This window comes from Panthera pardus, unplaced genomic scaffold, assembly GCF_024362965.1.
Source record: "Panthera pardus isolate Hobbes unplaced genomic scaffold, ASM2436296v1 HiC_scaffold_6, whole genome shotgun sequence".
In the NCBI taxonomy this organism is placed as follows: Eukaryota; Metazoa; Chordata; class Mammalia; order Carnivora; family Felidae; genus Panthera; species Panthera pardus.
In genome coordinates, this window is record NW_026526991.1 from 63,991,497 (window position 1) to 64,008,231 (window position 16,735).

At 41.9% G+C, this 16,735-nt stretch overlaps 1 protein-coding gene across 8 annotated transcripts in view; it reads left to right on the forward strand.

The window, feature by feature from the left end:
* Window positions 1-16,735, forward strand: part of SLC11A2 (solute carrier family 11 member 2) — a 43,338-nt gene that overhangs the window by 21,888 nt on the left and 4,715 nt on the right. For 6 of the 8 annotated variants that reach the window (XM_019419356.2, XM_019419358.2, XM_019419357.2 and 3 more), the window contains 14 exons: window positions 1,703-1,851; window positions 2,391-2,516; window positions 3,386-3,505; window positions 4,891-4,997; window positions 5,529-5,599; window positions 5,703-5,770; window positions 7,089-7,244; window positions 7,903-8,061; window positions 8,878-8,964; window positions 9,922-10,041; window positions 10,186-10,335; window positions 11,362-11,435; window positions 12,055-12,208; window positions 14,008-14,061. In XM_019419356.2, the coding sequence (XP_019274901.2) occupies window positions 1,703-1,851; window positions 2,391-2,516; window positions 3,386-3,505; window positions 4,891-4,997; window positions 5,529-5,599; window positions 5,703-5,770; window positions 7,089-7,244; window positions 7,903-8,061; window positions 8,878-8,964; window positions 9,922-10,041; window positions 10,186-10,335; window positions 11,362-11,435; window positions 12,055-12,208; window positions 14,008-14,061 (1,595 nt within the window). Of the gene's footprint in view, window positions 1-1,702; window positions 1,852-2,390; window positions 2,517-3,385; window positions 3,506-4,890; window positions 4,998-5,528; window positions 5,600-5,702; window positions 5,771-7,088; window positions 7,245-7,902; window positions 8,062-8,877; window positions 8,965-9,921; window positions 10,042-10,185; window positions 10,336-11,361; window positions 11,436-12,054; window positions 12,209-14,007; window positions 16,456-16,735 lie in introns of those variants that run through there. The other 2 variants (XM_019419361.2, XM_053895675.1) reach the window with 2 other exon arrangements.

Below are 16,735 nucleotides of genomic sequence, written 5' to 3' on the forward strand. Positions count from 1 at the left end.
ATCATGACCTGAGCTGAAGTCAGACGCTTAACCAATTGAGCCACCCAGGCGCCCTGGAATTAGGTTGAAATCAGTAACAGAAATTGACCATATTTTCCTTCTTGTCATCTGTGGTAACAAAAACTGTCCTTAACTCCGCTTCCCTAGCCAACAGTATCATCACAGAGACCTGCTCCAATCAGGTCCGATCCAGTCACCATCTGCTGATTTAGGCTGTAAATGAAAATGGATTTATAACTAGAGAGATCTGTCTCCTGTCTTATTTCCAATCCTGAGATGAGCCAAGATTAGCTACAAGTTTGGTTTCTATAGCAGTAATGCTTGCAAGGGCAGTATTAATCACAGACCTGGCATAAAATTCTTTAGAATGCTTTGGCTTTTCACAGCACTGCAGATACTTAACGTGAGGAGCAATAAAATACCGAGCAAACACCTTTAACTGTGTATTCCATTAGAGCTTCTTGAGTGCTCTAATCCTTCCGAATTCTAAATGTCCCCTGTAGAATTTTCATTCCTTTTCTTTAAATATCTTCATTAATTCAGGGCCACTTCACCTCAAGTGGGTCAGCTCCTTATAGAAAGAAAGCTTTTGTTTTTCTAATTGGAGGTTGCAAGGATTTCTTGGAAACCCTAACATTAGAGAGCTCTGTGGTTCAAAATAGCCATTTGATGGCTACCAAACTAGGCTTTGTGTCCTTCTGGCAGATTAGCCCTTTTCTTCCAGACCCTCCCCTTCCCAGCACTTAAGATTAACTGCGAAATGCAGGACTCAGGGAAACACTGATTACCAGTCTAAGATGAGACCTCCTATCACAAGGGTGCCCACACCCCGTGACCCAAAGCTCTTCACTGCAGACTGTAGTCAGGAGGCAAAGGGTTCCTGCTTGGTGGCTTTCCTGCAGGTTCAGATTTTAGCTTGAACTGTGGCAGGATTTTTCAACTTCCACATTTATTGAGAAGCCTGACAGAGGTATAATGTCCAAGGATGATTCTTTGAGTAAGTCCTACCAAATGATGAGTTGGAGACAGAACTAGACAGACTTAGTTCCTTTCTTCTAAAAGTTAAGATTTTAGGTTTTACCAGCCTGGGAATGTTATATTTTGAGCCCTAGACATCCGTGTTTTTAGAAGAAAATGGAGTGGTTCTAAAAATTGCTACCTGGGAATATAGAAGTGTGAAAGTAGGAAAACCATTGCAAGAAGAGTGTTAAAACTGATCGAGAGCTGAGTGACTGGGGAAGAGGGGTGAGAGGGAGGTTTGTTACCATAAGCTTTTTTTATTTCCTGAATTTCCATCCCTGTGAATATATCGCCTATTAAAGAATTCATTTATTTTGGGCGCCTGGGTGGCTCAGTAGTTAAGCATTTGACTCTTGACTTTGACTCAGGTCATGATCTCACGGTTCGTGAGTTTGAGCCCTGCATTGGGCTCTGTGCTGCCAGCATGGAGCCTGCTTGAGGTTCTCTCTCTCACCCTCTTTCTCTGCCCCTCCCTCACTGGTGCTCTCTTTCTCAAAATAAATAAACTTTTAAGAAAGGAATTAGTTTATTAAAAATATAAATAAAATATTAGAAATAAATTGAGTAGAGTCAGCTTGGTCTTGTGCATTTAGGTATTAAAAGATTTAATTTAAAAGTTACTAAGGATGAGTTGTCAGTGTATTTTGTTCATTTTCATTTCTTCTCAAATTTGTTAATTTAGATGATGCTTCTGGAGACCATGGGGACTCTGCCAGTCTTGGTACCCTCAACCCCGCCTATAGTAACTCATCTCTTTCCCAGTCCACTGGGCACTCACAGGAGCCCTTCACCACCTACTTTGATGAGAAGATTGCCATTCCTGAAGAGGAGGTTAGTGACAAATCTTTGGAGGAAAACTTTATTTAGAGAAAACTTAGGAGTGAAAAGTCTGCTGGATAACTCAAGATTAATGGCCTCACATCTAATTTTGGCAAGCAGTCTCTGAAGACAGCTTTTGTAATCAGAATAAGTAGAAACTGTTTGGGAAAATGAGGACCTTGAAAAACAGTTGCCACGTTGACCTAGTGAATATTTTTTGATCTAGAAGTATGAATTTCATGTTCTTTTTTTTTTAGTGTCCCATTTAGGTAGTGATTGGGCATAGGAGTACTGATAGGTATTAGACTGAGAGGCTGATTGATGGAAAGAACAGGTAAAGAAAGGGCTCCTATTTGGACAGAGAAGAGGTAGCTTATTGGTAAGAAGTGGGTAACATGGAAGTTGAACTTGGACACACGCAGTGTCCAACATCCTAAGTCTTTCGATCTTATGAAGCTCATATTATTGTTTTATATGTAACAAAATAACAGATAAATTAGATCAGTAATTTGGAGGTGGTAATTCGTTTGATGTCTTCCTCTCTCGTATAGTATTCTTGTTTTAGCTTTCGTAAACTCTGGGCTTTCACGGGACCGGGCTTTCTTATGAGTATTGCCTACTTGGATCCAGGAAACATCGAGTCTGATTTGCAGTCTGGAGCGGTGGCTGGATTTAAGGTGAATATCTGGTCTTACCCCTGTCCCTTTTAAACACACAGTACACCCTCACATCCTTTCCCCCTACAATGCCTGTCGGATGTCAGCCTCGGGAGTTACATGCAAATACTTTATTGGCAGTAATGCTTAGGTGAAAAGTACTTTCCACCATCTGCTTTTTTTTTTTTTAATGTTTATTTATTTTTGAGAAAATGGGAGTGGGTGAGGGGCAGAGAGAGAGGGACAAAGGATCTGAAGCATACTCCTCACTGAACAGCAGTGAGCTCAATGTGGGGCTTAAACTCAAGAACTGTGAGATCATGACCCGAGCTGAAGTTGGATGCTCAACTGATTGAGTCACGCTTCTGTTTTTTTTTTAATTTATTAAAAAAATTTTTTTTAATGTTTATTTATTTTTGAGAGAGAGAGAGAGAGAGCGCCAGCGGAGGAGGGCAGAGAGAGAGGGAGACAGAATCCAAAGCAGGCTCCAAGCTCTGAGCTGTCTGCAACGAGCCCCATGTGGGGCTGAAACTCACGAACCTTGAGATCATGTACTGTGCCAGAGTCGGATGCTTAACTGACCAAGCCACCCAGGTGCCCCTTAATTTATTTTAGACACATATTTGGTTTTAAATTTTTGTTTTGTTTTATCTACTCCACATAGTTTCCTTGAACAAACGAGAAACTGTAGGTGGGAGAAACTCAGACTCAGAAAGGTATGAGGTGACCTAGCAGGTTATGTACAGAACCTGATACAGAACTCAGGTCATTTGATTCTGGATCTGGGCTCTTTCCCGAATGTTGTATTTCTCATTCATGTTGCTAAACAGCCAAACAAAAACACCCCAGTTGTCTAATGAGTGTTATGATGGGATTTTGTTCTTTTCTAGTTGCTCTGGGTTCTTCTGTTGGCCACCATGGTGGGGCTCCTACTCCAGCGCCTTGCAGCTAGACTGGGAGTGGTCACAGGGTTGCATCTTGCTGAAGTGTGTCACCGTCAGTATCCCAGGGTGAGCAATGTAGTGTGCGGTTTGTTACTCATCTCATAGGAACCTGTGTGTCTGGTGATACGTGCTGGCCGGAGGGCTTGGCGGTCAGGGGCCCTGAGGATGAGTCCCAAGGAATATTATTTAGTTCCTCTTGCTGCCAACCCATATTTCTCTACTTCAGAATTTAACTTGGGATTCGCTTTTTGCCAGAAAGCTTCCTTCGAAAAATTCAGTTTGCATAAATACCTGCCATTCGTTCTGCCTTCTGGCATCTTGCAGTGCCCAGCCCATGGAGGGGTGGGAGTGCTCTAAGCACTTTGAGTCATACATCTTTATTACTATCATACATATTTTCTTTTTTGATTGACTTTGTCATCAATTTGAAAAATAAGGTTTTTCATTTTACTTTACTACATGTGGCAGGATCTTTGGATTTGTTAATAATTATTTTTCAATTTACCATGACCCTGGAGGTTATACTGTCTTCTGCAACTTTTTTCTGGACATTTTGGCCCTTTCTCACTGCTCTCTAAGGCAGGAATGGACTCTGTGTCTGGAAGATAGTTTTAACCTAGGTTCATCTTTAGATAAGATACTGATCTGCCTCTGGTTTGTCCTAAATGTTTAATCTCCTTTCATGGCTGTGAGAAACTATCTGTATCGGCTTTATTTCCCCATATATGCTTCTCAAAAAAGCCATGGTAATTTATAATTTCTTGTAGCTTCTTTTTCTTCATGTATCTTAACAGTTGTTTTTTGTGACAATTTTTTTGTATAGTCAATACCTGAAGATGTATGTTTGTTTTTTTTTTTCTTGACCTCTGCTAGCCAGTATTAACTAAATTTGTCTTTTAGCTGGATTATTTGACCAGATTAGTTTCCTCTTATATGCCACTCAATTCCAATCAGTTCGCCCTAAGTCCCTTTACATGTCTGTCCTTTATCACTTGCTTGTGTATTATTATTACATTAAGGATGACCCCAGCCTTTTCATTTTTGTTTTGTCTCTTTAGCCACGGTCAAGATATTTTCTCTTGTGGTCATTTTCTGTTCTCTCCTGAACAGTATTTTGACCATATGAGCATCCTCATCTTCCCCTAAAACTTTTAAGTTTGTTTTTAGGCGGGAAATTAAGTGGAAATTAATGAATGGAAATTCTGTTCCTCGTGGAAGGGAAAGAGAAAAAATTAGGATCAGCCCTTGCCCTGACCTCGGCTCATAGGTTCTACCACGTAGAAACACCCTTGCTTTCTCCAGCTGGGGGCCACGGTGCAGTAGTCCATCCCTAGACTGAAAGCTTATAAAGGACTGTGGATGGGTCAGTGCCAGATGTGAATTCCAAACTCTAAGGAAAGTTCTTAGAAATGATTAATTAGAACCATGTCTTTCTGCTGTTTGGTATTTAGGTCCCACGAATTATCCTATGGCTGATGGTGGAGTTGGCTATCATTGGCTCAGATATGCAAGAAGTTATTGGCTCAGCCATTGCCATCAATCTCCTGTCTGTAGGAAGGTGAGGGGGTTTTCCTCCAGAGAGTAATATTTTGCTAAATTTCAAAACAAATGTAAAAACCACCCAACTCATTTTCAGTTTTCAAGATTCAACTTGAGTATTATTTTTTCTGTGGAGCCTTTCTGGAGCCACCTTCTCTCCCAGCAGCCTGTAGGCTCTATATGTCCCATGTTCTCATGTTGGGTTATACATCCCACTATTGTATAGTATGTGACATTGTGTGTTACAATTATTTATCTGTATATCAGCTTATCCCACTAGACAGTGAGCTCCTAGAGGGGTAAGACCTATACTTTTCAGCTGTGTATCTGAAATGTCTGACTTAGTAGACCATCAGTGTTGGAATGAATGTAATTAATTCAGTTGGTGCTGTGATCCTAAACTACCCAAGGCCTGACCTCCCACCACTGTCGCCTCTCCCCCAAGCCCTTGCTTCTCCAAGTATTGTATATCTGGAGATCTGTTGGAGAGAAAGTGTTTCTCAATGTTTTCTTTCTTTCTTTTAATCTCCATTTCTTACCTCTGACCTAGGGTTCCTCTATGGGGTGGAGTTCTCATCACCATTGCAGATACCTTTGTATTTCTCTTTTTGGACAAGTACGGTAAGGAGAGTGGGAATGGAGGGGTCAAAGAATCTACTTTCCATCATGTAGCTGATGGAGAAGTCTGCCTTCTGTGAGCTCACTGCTGCATTTTCCCTTTTAGGCTTACGGAAGCTAGAAGCATTTTTTGGCTTTCTCATCACTATTATGGCCCTCACATTTGGATATGAGGCAAGTATTATAGGCTGTTCGTTAGCTTTTACAACCAAGGAAAGATTTTTTTGCCTTTTATTTACAATCATATAATGCTAGGATGGTTTAGTTGTATCCCATGCATTAACAAAAAGCCAATTCAGTCTAGGCCAGTTTTGAAGGAATAGGATCTGTAGCAAAGGCTAGTCTCCAGGAAGGCCTGCTGGCGCTCCTAGTTCAAAAGTGACTAGATTTTTTAGGACTTCCTAGACTAGACTCTCTGGTTCCAAGTTGGCCATCCCAACAATAGAGCATGCTGGGAGAGGGCTAGGGAGGAAGCAGGGTTATTCCTGGCTGTGAACTTGGAGGGGTTTTACTTATATTGGCTTATACCAACTGCAGCTTGAACTTTCTTTGTATTACAACAGTTAATGAACTCTTAAGGGGTATAGCCGACGTTTCCTGCTTTGTGCCCCAACCCAGCTGCTCCTAGGAATCCGTACCGTTTTATGCAGTAATAGTACCTTTCTGTGTCCAATTGTTTTTTTTAAATATTTATTTATTTTGAGAGAGAGAGAGAGAAAGTGTCCGTGTACACGTGAGCAGGGGAGGGGCAGAAAGAGAGGGAGAGAGAGAATCCCAAGCAAGCTCCACCCACCCTGTCAGCCCAGAGCCCCACTTGGGGCTTGATCTCATGAACCTTAAGATCATGGCCTAAGCCGAAATCAAGAGTTGGATGTTTACCCAACTGAGCCACCTGGGCGCCCCTATGTTCAATTGTTATAAACTGATTTTTGCTTAATGGCCTCACTAAACTTGGAAAAGTGTATCTAATCTGTGAATAGATTATGCAATAGGTTAGTCTAAGGCTTCCAAGAGAAATGCGGAACCAGGAAAAAGTATGTATGGGAAGTATTTATCAATGAGTCTCAGCATACGTTAGTGGCAAACATAAGTGATTTTTAGATAAACATAGGTGAATAGAGGCATGAGTGTGGGTAATCAAGAATTGACTATATTCTTGGGTCTGTCTCCCAGGAGTGATTGTGAAGCTGCTATCAGTGAGGCCCTTAGCAGCTGCTGACTGTTTCTTTAGAATATTAATTACATTCTCCACACATCTACTTTGTATATTTAAAATGTGATGTAAAGTGTCTGGGTACCCCAGTCCTGAATTCTCAGACCTCTGGCAGCAAGCCCCTCTTATGCTTCTTGGTTTCCTAATGGTTCTGTGTTCCTCATTATTCCAGGTAGTTGTTGAAGAAAGTATTATAAGGAACAATGGATGCTGAGTGTTTCCTAGTACTGTGTTACTCCCCCGGTCTCATATCCTAATAGTTGTTATGTTGGCATATAGTATGTTACAGTGAAACCCAGCCAGAGCCAGGTACTCAAGGGCATGTTCCTGCCATCCTGTCCAGGCTGTCACACCCCACAGATCGAGCAGGCTGTGGGCATCGTGGGAGCTGTCATCATGCCACACAATATGTACCTGCATTCTGCCTTAGTCAAGGTGAGCATGGCCCTTATCTCCATGCCCCCCAGGTAGTTGATGGTTCCTTCAGTTGCAAGGGACACACGCATAGTTTAAAACTGTTAGAGCCCTAAAGGAGAGAAGTATTTTTCCACAGTTGGGTGTTTATAAACTCCACACACTCAGACTGTTTTTATCACAAAGATGACCAGAAATAAGCGACCCCACGGAAAAACTGGGACTAAAGTTCTACCTAAAAGGTCCAAAAGTACACCAAGTCTCTTGTGTTTGAATCTCAAAAGTCTGAGTGACCGTGAGGAGATCAGAAGTAAAGTACCCAACAAAGCTTTTCTCAGTCAGTCTTCTACAGTAGTTCGCTGGGAGGTTTCAGAGACCTTTATAATTAAAGTTATTAGGACTGAAAATCAGGTTGTTTTTGTATGTCGGTGGTTCTTCTGGCCACAATAACTGAGAGCTCATAGTCATCATTTCCTGTTTGGGGCATGCCCAACGTTGTCAAAGTGTCACGAAGTTCTTACTCACTTCATGAACTAGGATGTTAAAGTGAGTTTTCTCACATTTCATATGGTCAGTTGTTTTGCCCTCTGCATCTTTCCTCTGACTCCAAACTCATGCAATATTACGTACGAGGAGACTTGTTCTAACTAATTAACGACTACTGCTGTCCTCTCTCTAGTCCAGACAGGTAAACCGAGCCAATAAGCAGGAGGTACGAGAAGCTAATAAGTACTTTTTCATTGAATCCTGCATTGCTCTCTTTGTTTCCTTCATCATCAACGTCTTTGTCGTCTCCGTCTTTGCCGAAGCATTTTTTGAAAAAACCAACGACCAGGTGGTGAGTAAGCCAGGGTCGTGAATGGTAGTGAATGTGAGGATAAGTGAAGGAGTGGGGTAGGCAGAATGACAGTGACTTGAAGCTCAGGGGAAACAGATCTCCAACCTCAGGGCTGCCCCCTAATCACTGCAGTAGTTAGGGTCTGGAGTCTGGGGGCAGACTAAGCCTAGACCCATTTTTCCCATCTTTTGGCACAGAAGAGAGCTTGCCTCAGATTAAAGATTGCCTCATGTTGCTGTTAGTGGCTTCGTGTCAGTTTGGCTCTTTGTCATCCCCTTTTGTTTCCTGTTTACCAACTGCCAGCCTGCTTGCCAGTCCTGCCATTTGGTGATGAGGACAAGTGGGGAGGAGTCAACAAACAGAAAACAGAAACCGCCTAAGATACACTCTTTGGCATTTTTTTTTTCTCACTCTTTTGCATTTTGAATTCTCTGTCGTCTTGATTCCTGATTGCCTGTCTATAGGAACTCAGACTTCTGGCTCTGCTTTGACTCAGGAGTCCTCTCCTGTTTCTTAGGGGTCCTCTCCTCCTGTCATCGCTTAAAGTGAGCCAGCATTCACGTATTACCATGCACACTCTTCACTCGGTAAATATTTTTGATGGCATGGGGGTGTAGAAAGATTATGGAAGAAGACCACACGTGACATTGGTGCCAGTCTCTGCTCCCTTTACAACCTGTATCCGGTGTCTTACCTCCACCCTAGGTCTCATAGATGACTTGAGTATGACGTGTAGTTTGTGATTTGCTGGAGAGTTCTTCTGATCTGGTCCTTGCCTCAAAAATAAAAGTTGCTCCTAAACTGCTTGCATTCCAGGTTGCAGTCTGTAGAAATGCCAGCAGTCCGCACACTAGCCTCTTTCCTGACGATAACTCGACACTGGCTGTGGACATCTACAAAGGGGTAAACCTATTCAGATCTGTGATGATTGCTCCTGAATCAATATTCTTGGAATAGTATCTGGTCTTTTCTGTGGGTTCACTTCAGAACTGAATATATCTTCTCTGGAGTGCCATTTATTTCAGAGGTCTAGAAGTCAGACAAGCATTTTTGGATTACATGGGAGGGAATAGAGGATAAGCTGAAAGATAAAGATGAACAGTATCAGCCATTCCCAGAGTTATGCTGGTAGTATATTGTTTTATAGGATTTTTAAAAATTTCTTTTTAAAGTTTTTTATTTAGAGGCAGAGAGTGCGTGCGAGTGAGCAGGGGAGAGGCAGAGAGAGGGGGTTGGGGACAGAGGCTCTGCACTGATAGTGGCAAGCCTGACATGGGGCTCAAACTCACAAACCGCGAGATCATGAAGCTAAAGTTGGATGCCCAACCGACTGAACCACCCAGGCACCCCTTTTTATAGGATATTTATTGGGGGAGACTGAAGAAAGTGTTTCTGATGAAGTATTCTTTATTGGGACCTCTCAGTCCCTTTTATGTTGGTTACATTACGAACCTCCAAGAGTAGAACACATAGCTTATGTAGCACTTCCCAAATTTATTTGACCTTTTTCTTCACTCCTGTTGTTATCTTCTAGAATAGTGTGTTAAGTAATATAACTTGAGAAATGTGGTATAGACTTTTTTTTTTTTCTCACATATTTAAAATCTATGTTGAAGACGAAGCCTTTAAGAACTTGGAGAAGAGGTAGAGGAATGAAGGAATATCCAGGAAAATTTAGGTTGAGGGCCTCTGAAGTGAGGACAGGTCCTGAGTGTAGCTTCTGGGGTAGTTCCCAGCACAGCACTTGGTGTAGATTGGAACATAGGAAGGAAGAGGGAGAAATGCTGCAGAGGAATTCTGTTTTGGGTGTTGTCTAAGCAGATCATTGACACAAACATCTTTCTTCCCTGCTTCTCCCAGGGTGTTGTACTGGGATGTTACTTTGGGCCTGCTGCACTCTACATCTGGGCAGTGGGGATCCTGGCTGCAGGGCAGAGCTCTACCATGACAGGAACCTATTCTGGCCAGTTCGTCATGGAGGTATGTGCTGTTGTGACTGGTATACATTAGAGGAAGAAAACATTGTCCTTTTGTTACTTCTTCTTACTCCCATGTTTCTAAGGGCTTCCCAGACCTCTCTCTGTTTCCTATTCTAGACATTCATCCTGCTGTGTTTTCTTCCAGGGATTCCTGAACCTAAAGTGGTCACGCTTTGCCCGAGTGATTCTGACCCGCTCTATTGCCATCATCCCCACTCTGCTTGTTGCCATCTTCCAGGATGTAGAGCATCTAACAGGGATGAATGACTTCCTGAATGTTCTGCAGAGCTTACAGGTAAGGAAGGAGCTGAGGAAACTCCCATTCCATTTAATCAGGCAGCATTGTATATTGCTGTCCCTAGGTACTGAGTGTATAGGGCTGGGTGCTGGGGAAAATTGAGAGGAAGAAAGAGGCAGAGTCTTGGTCTGCAGTAAATGTATGGAATCCCGGTATCTAAAAACCTTTTAGGGATGCCTGGGTGGTTCATTCGGTTAAGCATCCAACTCTTGACTTGAACTCAGGTCATGATATCACCGTTCATGGACTTGAGCCCCTAGTCAAGCTCTGTGCTGATAGCGCAGAGCCTGATTGGGATTCTCTGTCTCCCTCTCCCTCTGCGCCTCCCCCACTTGCTCTCAAAAATAAACAAACAAACAAACAAAAATAAATAAATGCATAAATGAAAGCTTTTAGGGTCCCTGGGTGGTACAGTCAGTGAAGCGTCAGACTCTTAACCTCAGCTCAGGTCACGATCTCACAATTCATGAGTTTGAGCCCTGCATCTGGCTCTGCACTGACAGTGCAGATCTTGCTTGAGATTCTGTCTCTTCTTCTCTCTGCCCCTCCCCCGTTTATATTCTCTCTCTCTCTCTCTCTCTCTCTCTCTCTCCTCTCTTTCTCTCTTTCTCTCTCAAATGAATTTTAAAACATTCTTTTAAATAAAATCTTTTGGACATGGTTTGGTTTTAAAAGCTTGTTGAATGGGAATTATCTGCTATAATTACGTACAGAGTATAAAATTATTGTTTCTTAATCCAAGCAAACATTAAATAATAAATAACATAGGACATTGCTAGGTCCTGTGGAGGTTAAGAAGACAAGGAAGATAACAAATGTTTTTAAGGACTCAAAGGATGATGATCGATGCTAAGTTAATGATGCCTCTACAGATTTCAACGTAATGCATGAGCATGTTGGGATGACAGGAATAATTTCTCATGGGGCAGATGAAGCAGGGTGTGTGTTTCCCTCTTGCTAACAGTGCTGGGTAATATGAGTATCTCCAGTAGTCCTGTCTGATCTTTGTTCTTTCTTTTCCAGCTTCCCTTTGCTCTCATACCCATCCTCACATTTACGAGCTTGCGGCCAGTAATGAGTGACTTTGCCAATGGAATGTGAGTGTACTTCTCTCAGTTCCCCCAAAATATGTGGGGAAATGGTATCTGCATCCAACAGGCCAGTCAGAAAATGAGTCATATGGGGAACCACATGCTTTGAGAGGTGATTCCTAGAGGTGCCCCTCAATCTTTGGCTTAGAAAATGGAGACTCTGAATGTAGTAAAAGAAGGCAAGCAATTTTTCATTTTTGGGGAGAGAAAGGTCAGCTCTTAGGGTTTTATTCTTCAGCTGCAGCCACTGAAGCTGCCTTAATTTCATGTTAAATGATCTTAATGAGAAAGGCATAAACTAATACCTTTTATATGCATCTTTAAAGAGTGTGGGGCATTTGAAATTGTCTGTTGCACCTCTAGGAACTCTGGGCTTGTTGCATTTTTAGGGCTTGTTGCATTTTTAGGGACTTAAATATCAGGGATTATTTGATAGTATTTCCCCCACCTCTTTCTCCCTACTGGTGTCTATTTGGCTCATTTAATTGGGACATAATAAGACAATTTTCAGTTCATTTTGAAATGCCTCTTAACTCCTGTCCTGTCTGCCCCACAAGACCGAGTGTCCTTTTCTGCTTACAGATAGGTTGGACTATTCCACCAATGATTGCTGATTCTTTTACAGAGGCTGGAGGATTGCAGGCGGGATCTTGGTCCTTATCGTCTGTTCCATCAACATGTACTTTGTCATGGTTTATGTCCAGGAACTAGGGCATGTGGCATTGTATGTGGTAGCTGCTGTGGTCAGTGTGGCTTATCTGAGCTTTGTGTTATACTTGGTAAGTCCATTCAGGAGGGAGTAGGGGTATTTGTATCAGAGTTGGTATCAGCTCAGTTGGGGCTTACTGATACCAAAATGAAAGGACTCAAAAGAGCACATAGCCTTCTTATCTCCAGGTTACTGGAACAGTTTACATGAAATTGTTAATAACGTCAGCTGTGGTTAAACAATATTTTTAACCATAAAATTTAGACTCCTAAGAGCTGTCCTGTCACTTCTGCTGGTTTCCATTCTTAGTAATTCCTAATAAGAGAGTGTACTGTGTTTGAGGAATTAAAAGAAGAGCAGTATAGAAAGTAGAGGGCAGTACGAGATGGGGTTGGTGAGATGTCAGAGCTTTGGGGCGGGATACACGTGAGTTCACGGCCCTGCTCAGCTCTGCCATTTAATAACTGTCTCGTAAAGAAGTAACAGTGATACTCGCTCATTGAATTACTCTAGAGTGATTTAAAAATGATGGTTATGAAATCGTAACTACATAGAAAATGAATACAGAGTAATGTGTTCCGAGATAATCAAGTTCCTTCTCAAAAGTCTAGGGTAGATTATGTGAACATGATGATAGTTATGTTCGGATGGTACCATCTTGGGGGTGCCTGGGTGGCTCAGTCTTAAGCGTCCAATTTCGGCTCAGGTCATGATCTCATGGTTCATGAGGTCAAGCCCTGAGTCGGGCTGTTTACTGTCAGCATAGAGCCTGGAGCCTGCTTCAGATTCTGTGTCCCTCTCTCTCTCTCTGCTCATCCCCCACTTGCATCCCCCCCCTCAAAAATAAATAAACATTAAAAAAAAGATGGTACCATCATAGATACATTCTTTTCTCTATTTCCCAAATGTTCTGTCACGTTACTTATAGTAATGGAAATAGTTCTAGCAACAAAAACAACAAATCCACCTCCCTGTTCCATACAGGTTTCTCTGAAAAATTCATGTTTGGAGGAATTTAGGGGCAGCAGAATTTATACCATATCTGCTGAGAGAATGGTTAAGGACAGAGGCTGGAAACCCTATCTTTTGAACATTTAACTAATCCCCATGCCAGTGTTTGCCACAGGTTAGGTACTAGATTGAGAAAAACGCTTTAGTGACTATTGAAAAATTATGTCCTGGATTGATACAGCTTTTCTTTTTTTTCTCCCCAGTAAACCTGGGGCACACTAGGATTATGCTGAGCCTATGTTCTAGGGATTTACTCTAAGGAAATCCAAGTAATTGAACGTGTCTTTGACAGGAAATATTTTAAAAATTCACCGTAGAAGTTAAAGGAATCTTTCCTTCCTGCAAATTGTGTATGAAGGGTCCGAGTTGTCCTCAGTCACCCTGAGACTGTCGAGATTGTTGAAGACCCATTTTAAGGCTGAGGGCTGATTCCAGGGTGGGTTACTGCTGTGAAGCCCCCAAAGCATGACGTCGTAGAGCAGTTCAGGATACTATTCCATTTGTATTAGTTTGTCCTTCATTCCCTCCGCCTCCACCTTCATCATGAGGAATGGGTCTTCAGGGAACTCCCAGTCGGATGAAAGAAACAAACGACAAAAAGCGGTAGGAGCAGGGAGCTCAGTATTGAAAATAGTATGCAAGAAAATGTTGCCGAGGAAGGCAAACTCCAGGATGTTTTGAAGGGGGTGTGGGGTTGGGAGAATGACTTTGTGCAACCTTGGTGGTAGGAGATGAGCAAAGCTGGATATGCAAGGAAGAGAGCAGGTTTGTGTCTGAGCAGTGAGGCGTGAGCAGTCATGGTGGGTAAGAGGGCTCTTCAGAGGGGCTGGTGAATGATGGCCATGCTTTATCTTTCAGGGTTGGCAATGTTTGATTGCACTGGGCATGTCCTTCCTGGACTGTGGGCACACGGTAAGCATCTCTAAAGTCCTGCTGACCGAAGAAGCCACCGGTGGCTATACTAAGTAAACACTGGATCAGTCTGTCTGTCCTCCACAGGTAGCCATCAGAGCCAGTGTGTTTCTATGGTTTACTGTGTGAACATAGACAAAAGTATGTGCTGTTGCACAGACTTCATTTAAGACTCAACTGTTTGTTGGGAAAGACTTTGTTTCAATATATGTTTGAAAGATGGAATTTTTTTTCTTCCTGACCTCCTAACCTGGGAACTGGATTAGATAGGATCTTTGAAAAGCTGACATTTGCTGCTATCATTCCAACACTAAAATTTTAAGTAGCTGCCTAAGGGCCAGCTTGTTTTATCCTTTTGAGAGAGAATCCTGTAGGCATGATTCTTAACTAGGCTGTGTGTTTAAAAAAAAAAAAAAAATTGGAAAATGTAATAAATTTTTCTTAATACAAATTATAGAATGGGTATGCAGGTTTTGTTTATCAAAAGATTCTGGATTTTAAGAGGCTGAGAAATACTTTTCTTATCCATACCCTTTCAGTTACTTTACTTATTAAAAAAAAAACAACTCACCTAAGGTGGTGTCATCCATATTAAATATAAAATTGTGAAACATCTCTACCTCTTTCAGGTTCAGGATTCTTTTAACTTCTTTCCACTTTAAATTTTTGGTGGAAGTTAAGAGGGATGAGAAAGCATAAATTTAGAAGGTGATAAATGAACAAATAGCAAAGCTGACATGCAGGTGGTGGTTATTAATCACCTTGGAACATCACTGAGCAGATTTTCCTCAGAGATGGAAAGCTTATCAGGAATTTCTTGGGAGTTCTGATTTCCATAAGTTTCATCTTAGTACCGAGCTTTCCCGTTGATACTTCCTCTTTGAGTGCATACAGTTGTAAAACCTTCACCTTCCTCATCCAGGAAGTTGGTTATAGAAAAAGATGGTAGCATTTATGAACTGACGTTCTCATGAGATTTTGGAATGGGGAGAAAAGACTTAAAGGAAAAGAAGAGCCATCTGTTTTATTCCTAAAAGCCATCTCCTACCAGAATTGTCACGTTTTTCCGAAGCATGCCCAAGACCACTTGCGAGGCAATCTCAGGAGCTGTGGACCTAACTGTTGCAAAGCTCTTTCTCTCTCCCTCAGCAAGTCAGTAGGTATCACTGTGGTTGCAGAGTTCTCTCAGCAAGGTTGCGCTGGGCTACCTCTCTTCAGCCATTCCCTCAGAGGGAAAAATTTTGAGACCAGATGGTGGAGCTTTGGAGTCAGAGGAAATGGGTCCCTTCAGCATGAAGCTGCTGCTCTTCAGCCACTTCTGATACTTTTACATGTGGAGCCTGAGATTGTGTGATTATATCAAATCAAATCACATTTGTCTGGTGGAGATAAATAATCAAGTCTTTTATAGCCATTGACTTGGTGAGAACAGTAACGGGAATGGCATTGAAGGACTTCTCGTTTTTTGGAGCTTTCCTTCTGGAGTCCTGGTTGATTGATATTATGTATTCATCTCAGCCCCTGAAAGCATTATTGCTCATATTTTGCACACAGTCAAAAGCACAGACTGGATGGATTGTTTTTCATAAGGCATTAAGGATAAACTACTGTTTCACTGACCATACCTTCTCTTAGTCCCTCAAGTAATATCTGACAGGATCATGAAAGACAAATTTCCCCAACTGTTCCTCCTCACATCTTCCCCTCTCCCTATCGTCATGCCTGGTCATAAGGGCACTCTGTGAAGATGTTGGAGACTGACATCTTTATCTCTCATCTGGCTGTGCTAGGTGAAGGCAAAATTGACAAGAAAAATTCTTTGTAAAGACAGTACAGTGACACTTCCCTTTGCCCTGAGTCTGGTGGGCCCAGTCAGTCTCAGATTCACAATATGTATTTAGAAGTTCAAGTAAAGCTGCTTATTTTCTTTTTTAAAGTTTTATTTATGACTGACAATGATGGAAAATTTCTTCCCACTTAAGTGGCATTTTATAATACTATGTGTGGAGTGTTTTACAGTGTTAAAAGCACTCCCAAACCATATTCCATTTGATCCTCTTAGAGAGAGAGTGTCCTTTAGCCAGTACTCTGGGTGCAATAAACAATGCTTATGAAGTCTTCCGGTGCCAGCATGTGCAGTGTGTGTGTGTGTGCGTGGAATGTTAAGGATATACAATTGTACCTTATGTAAATCCGTCCTTGTTCTCCAGAAATGTGACATGAAATAATTGTGCTGGTACAGCATCTTGGGAATTCATAGGGATGGGGACGAGCTGTAGTTTGGCTCCTGTGAGGTCCTGCTAGTCGTATTCCAAGTGGTGACAACTGAGCTGTTAGTGACCACTTAACAGTATGTAAACTTGGTTTGTAATTAAAAATTTTTTCTTTTTCCTGTTTGGTTTCCTGGGTATTTTTTTTCACCTGGAAAATATTTAACTTCTGAAATACTGAAACATCAGCCGCCACCTGGATTGACATATTAAGCCCACAGTGTTAGTGATTTTCTCTTGTGAAGGGATGGAGGTATAAATAGCTTTAGTCCCCTGAAGACTTGATGAACTGCAGACAGCAAACACGAATATCAATCTACCCACTTAGTCACATACTGTTTGTCTTGCTGTTGCTAAAGGTCACATCATTGCCTTATTTAAACTCGAAAAAAAATTATCATTCA